Genomic DNA, 4304 nt, shown 5'->3' with positions numbered 1-4304 from the left:
AAAAAAAAATAAGTTCGGTTTCTTTTGGGTACCCCCTCGTATGTGTAAATTACTTTAATATCTGTATGGTATATTTCATATTACAGCTCATTTCATCAGGCCGGTTCTATATGAATCACCCTGTATTACCAATCAGTGAAGAAGAGTGTCCAATGGATTTAGTTACAGCAGAAAGAGATGGTACAGTAGAACACCGGTTATCTGAATTAATTAGTGACAAAGTTTGGTTTGGATAATCAAAAATTCAGATAATTTGATTGAATTCTTATCCAAGATGAAATACTATTATAACACCATTATAATGTACTATATGGTAAAAAGGTAAAGTTATCCCTGTAACAGGCTGTGTTGGCCCATAGGGACAATCTATTCTGGACAATCGGCTCACTCATGGCAATAAGGTTGTCAGCTTTATGCGCTGGCTGGCACCCCCTTTTCTCCCAAGAAGATTCCTGGTACTCATTTCTGTTAGAGGCTGAATTGACCCCAGAGCCATAGTGTTGCTGGAAGGATCCAGTGATCTCATTGGGAATTGAACCCGTGACCTAACAGCTTGTAGCATTGTGCCTCAACCAACTATAGTACCATGTGCCCCATATAATGTACTGTACCATTATAATAATAAAAACCAAAAACCTTTTAAATCAAGTGAAACATGAAAAATTAACATTTTCAAACATTTCATTTGAAAAATCCAACAATGATGTTTGTTTAGCAGATGCATTCCTTGGTTGCAGTGATTCAGTTAATTGGCAATTCACATAATCAGCATTCTACTGTACTTTCAACTAGTGATCTGACTGTTAGTACGAGTAATACTGCCTCAGATACTGAGGTTGTGATAGTAACAATTTAGCTGAGGGCAAGTGGTTGATGAAGATGTGGCCTACTTTAAGTTATCTGGTAAACACGTATTTTAATTAATAAAATGTTTTGTGTGTTCCAGGCAGTGGAGATGCGCAGAACTCACACATCCGTGATCAAGAGGTAAGGAATATTGAGTATGAATTCATTTGGAACTATCAGCTGGACTAGTTTTGTTTATTTTTTATTTCATTTCTGTAGGGAATGGATGCTTCTGGCAGTAGAGCTTGGTTGCAAGCACCAGGTGTTGATGTTGATACAGTTGCAGCAAGCATTAATCCTCAGCGTGGTGGTAAGTAATGACAGGTGCCAATTATTGATCAAATCATGAGTGATAAAGGCAAACATCATACTATTATAATGTGTACAGCCATTGATATGCAATAGGCAGATAAACAATTGTGTGATGCCACTTGTTTCTAGGCAACAGAGCAGTAAATGTATTCCCATTGCAAAACAAACACAACAATAGAGCTATTATTGGAAACAGAGTTCTTTTATCCAGTCCATGCAAATTGGTTATAAGGATGACAATTGGGGCAGTCCAGTTAGTTGAGGGTTGGCAGTTCAGTTGAGCTCTGCAAGGGAGGAGAAGAAGAGATGGCACTATAGTCAGTTGAAAGTTTGGCTGTGAAGAGAAGACTTTATGTGTACTGTCATTAGAGTGAGACCATTATAATAACTGTTAAAATCCATTGCCAGGATACAACTAGTGGAGACTGAGAAGACTTAGCATGTGCTCTAGTGATTTGTAAAGTGTGTAGATCAGCGATAGCATTGTTAAGTGCGTGTAGTTCAAAGTGGTGTGTATAAATGGTCAGTAAATCCATTTACCAATCCATCCCCTGTCTGTAGTCTCCCCTGAATCATGCCATTATGAATGTATATAGTGAAAATGGAGATGAAGCTCCATGTATTGTAAATCTCAGCACTGGATGGAAATGGATGGTCAGCTTCATGCTCTGCCCACTTAACTATAACCCTGGGGAATGATTCCCCAGCACTCACTGGATAATAAGCTGGGTGGATCCCAGAGCAAGTCCAAGATACAGTAGCAAAGAGAAACACTTTATAACTTTTAACATGAAAAGATATGTATGGTAATTTGTAAATGATTTTAACAATTTAAAATATATGTTTTGCAAGTAACAGTATAATACTGTATGCGCCAAAATAATCAGTACTGAAATGAAAAGACATCCTGTTGATACCACTCTCTATTCATGTGAAGGCCCCTTGCATGACAGAACCTTCTCAACTCCTGAAGAAATGGTCCGATCACCATATCCATGTGGCATTCTTGGGTGATGGTAAGAGCATTGCCTTCCTCATTCTCAATGAAATAGGGGCCTAATATACCGTGTGCTGAGACGGCACACCATATCGTCACACGTGTATTATGTAGCGGTTTCTGGACGATACCATCTGGCCGCTCAAAACCAAGGAAGCAAGTTGTCTGGCGACCACTTCCATATGAGCAGAAGTAATACAGAACTATGAATACTTTTTTCTCCTACAAGAGACCCATTTCCAACAACTGCACAACACAACTTCCTTTTCACTACTCGGAACATGTGCAGCTGGAGCTATGCCCCGTCGACTAACGCCCATGTGCATTCGAGATGCGCTAGTTTCAGTACTGTCTTTTGGCGCATACTGTAAAAGGAGTTGTGGCAATGGCATGCTTATGCACACACACAACTACGAGAAAGAAGTAATACCATATTTATGTGCATAATATACAATTATACCACCTGTCAGACTATCTGAAACTACTCCATCATCTTTGAATAGATGCAGTGATCCATGAATAAACGTCCAGGCATGCACTGAATCTCATTGAGGACATTTCGAGCACTTACTACAAACTACGTTTTCAGGTGTAACTCACAAATTAAATGTTTCTGGACACATGTTCATATGGACATTTTTTATTGTTTTGGTGTGTGAAAATCTTGCACGGAGTTTGTCCATACCTTTCAATGACACCCTATATGGTACATAACATTTTTGTGATGATGTTTGTTTTCAGAAAATCTGTATTCTGCTTGCCACTTTGGTCCTAGTTGCAACTACATATACCAATAGTTATGCAAGTATGTGGGCAGTATGTATGAAAGAATACCTTTGCTGAGTCCTTTGGGTTAAAACTGATCAGTGTACTTAAAAAAATGGAAATGAAAGGAATTTATGACAATTTTGACATCATTAAAACTTAGGAGAGGTTTTATAAACCAGGAATCTGTACACCTGAAGACCATTGTGTTAAAGGTCTAAAAGGTGAACAATTTTTGGAGATGTGAAGGAAGTTTAATCAGGTACATAAATGAGCTGTAGTGTAATGTTTCACAAGAAGTGCATTTGTTATGATTTTGGGTGAGGATTTATGAGGTAGTAAAGGCATTAATGAGCAGATCATGGAATAAATATTTGATCTCTGGAAGGACAATGTTGAGTCATGCCCTCAAGTCATTACTAGATATTCCCTTGTTATAGAAAGAAGCTGTATTTTTTGCCATATTTCAGACAAAAATACATTTATGAGTGAAAATATTGGGCCTAAACTTTATGCAAGACTAATATGTGGTTCTCATAATTCTATGTACTTATATTTTCAGATGCAAAATTCTACAAGAGAGCCATAATTGTGACTGCCGGTGTGGTGTGTTCAAGTAGCATATAGTTCGTGTATGTGTATTCATGCCATTTATAAATCTGTTTTTAGGTTTTGAAAACCAGCGTTTGTCATCACAACCAGCTTTGGTGGTTAAGAAACAGCATTACTTCTGATCCTCGTAATGAGACTACCAGCTTTAATGTGTAGGCATGTGTATAAATATTTTCCAAGGATGTGGAAGGAAGTACAGACTGGTTTTTAATATATATATATATATATATATAGAAAACACTTGATCATATGTGTGAATTGTTTGGATCCTTGATTATTTGTGATGGAAAATAATTTTTATTTTATATGTAGAAAGTAATTCATCATATAATGTAAGAATACATATCAGTTAACTTTGTTTGGAAAAAGAAATTTCCGAATTTACTGAAAAAAAAAGTCAAATAAATTATCCAATTTCATCTGACTGAATCATGTACAAAGAATTTCCCTTAGTAGAGTCTGCCACCTACTCTTAAGTCTTTAATACTGATCTTATGGAAGAAGTTCAGAGTAATCTAAAATGTAATTATTAATTTGCATTGTAACAGACACCTACTACATATTTATATCCAAGGACAAACGCTTACTTTTAAAGAGTCATTCTGTACATTTTGCAGCTTCTCGCTGATGCAATATACAGAATGAGAGAAGTGAAGACATTCATATTTTGTTGCACCCTGTTGTGTAAATTACTACAGATAACATTTTATTTCTGTCAGCATAAACACTATTCTAACAGGTGGAGTATGCTACTATCTAAGCGGCCTCCATA

The 4304-nt window shown here is 36.8% G+C and overlaps 1 protein-coding gene across 3 annotated transcripts in view; it reads left to right on the top strand.

Moving 5' to 3' along the window:
• The window catches only part of LOC111873190, a 36638-nt gene extending 32687 nt beyond the window's left edge, over positions 1 to 3951 (top strand). For all 3 annotated transcript variants that reach the window (XM_023867700.2, XM_023867699.2, XM_023867702.1), the window contains 3 exons: positions 947 to 987; positions 1066 to 1156; positions 3590 to 3951. In XM_023867700.2, coding sequence (XP_023723468.1) covers positions 947 to 987; positions 1066 to 1156; positions 3590 to 3654 — 197 coding nt within the window. In that variant the 3' untranslated portion in view covers positions 3655 to 3951. The remainder of the gene's footprint in view (positions 1 to 946; positions 988 to 1065; positions 1157 to 3589) is intronic.
• Positions 3952 to 4304: the final 353 nt, after the last annotated feature.

The sequence above is a fragment of the Cryptotermes secundus genome, unplaced genomic scaffold, assembly GCF_002891405.2.
Source record: "Cryptotermes secundus unplaced genomic scaffold, Csec_1.0 scaffold540, whole genome shotgun sequence".
Lineage (NCBI taxonomy): Eukaryota > Metazoa > Arthropoda > Insecta > Blattodea > Kalotermitidae > Cryptotermes > Cryptotermes secundus.
The sequence above is the reverse complement of the archived record's forward strand: the minus strand, read 5'-3'. Positions and strand labels throughout refer to the sequence as shown.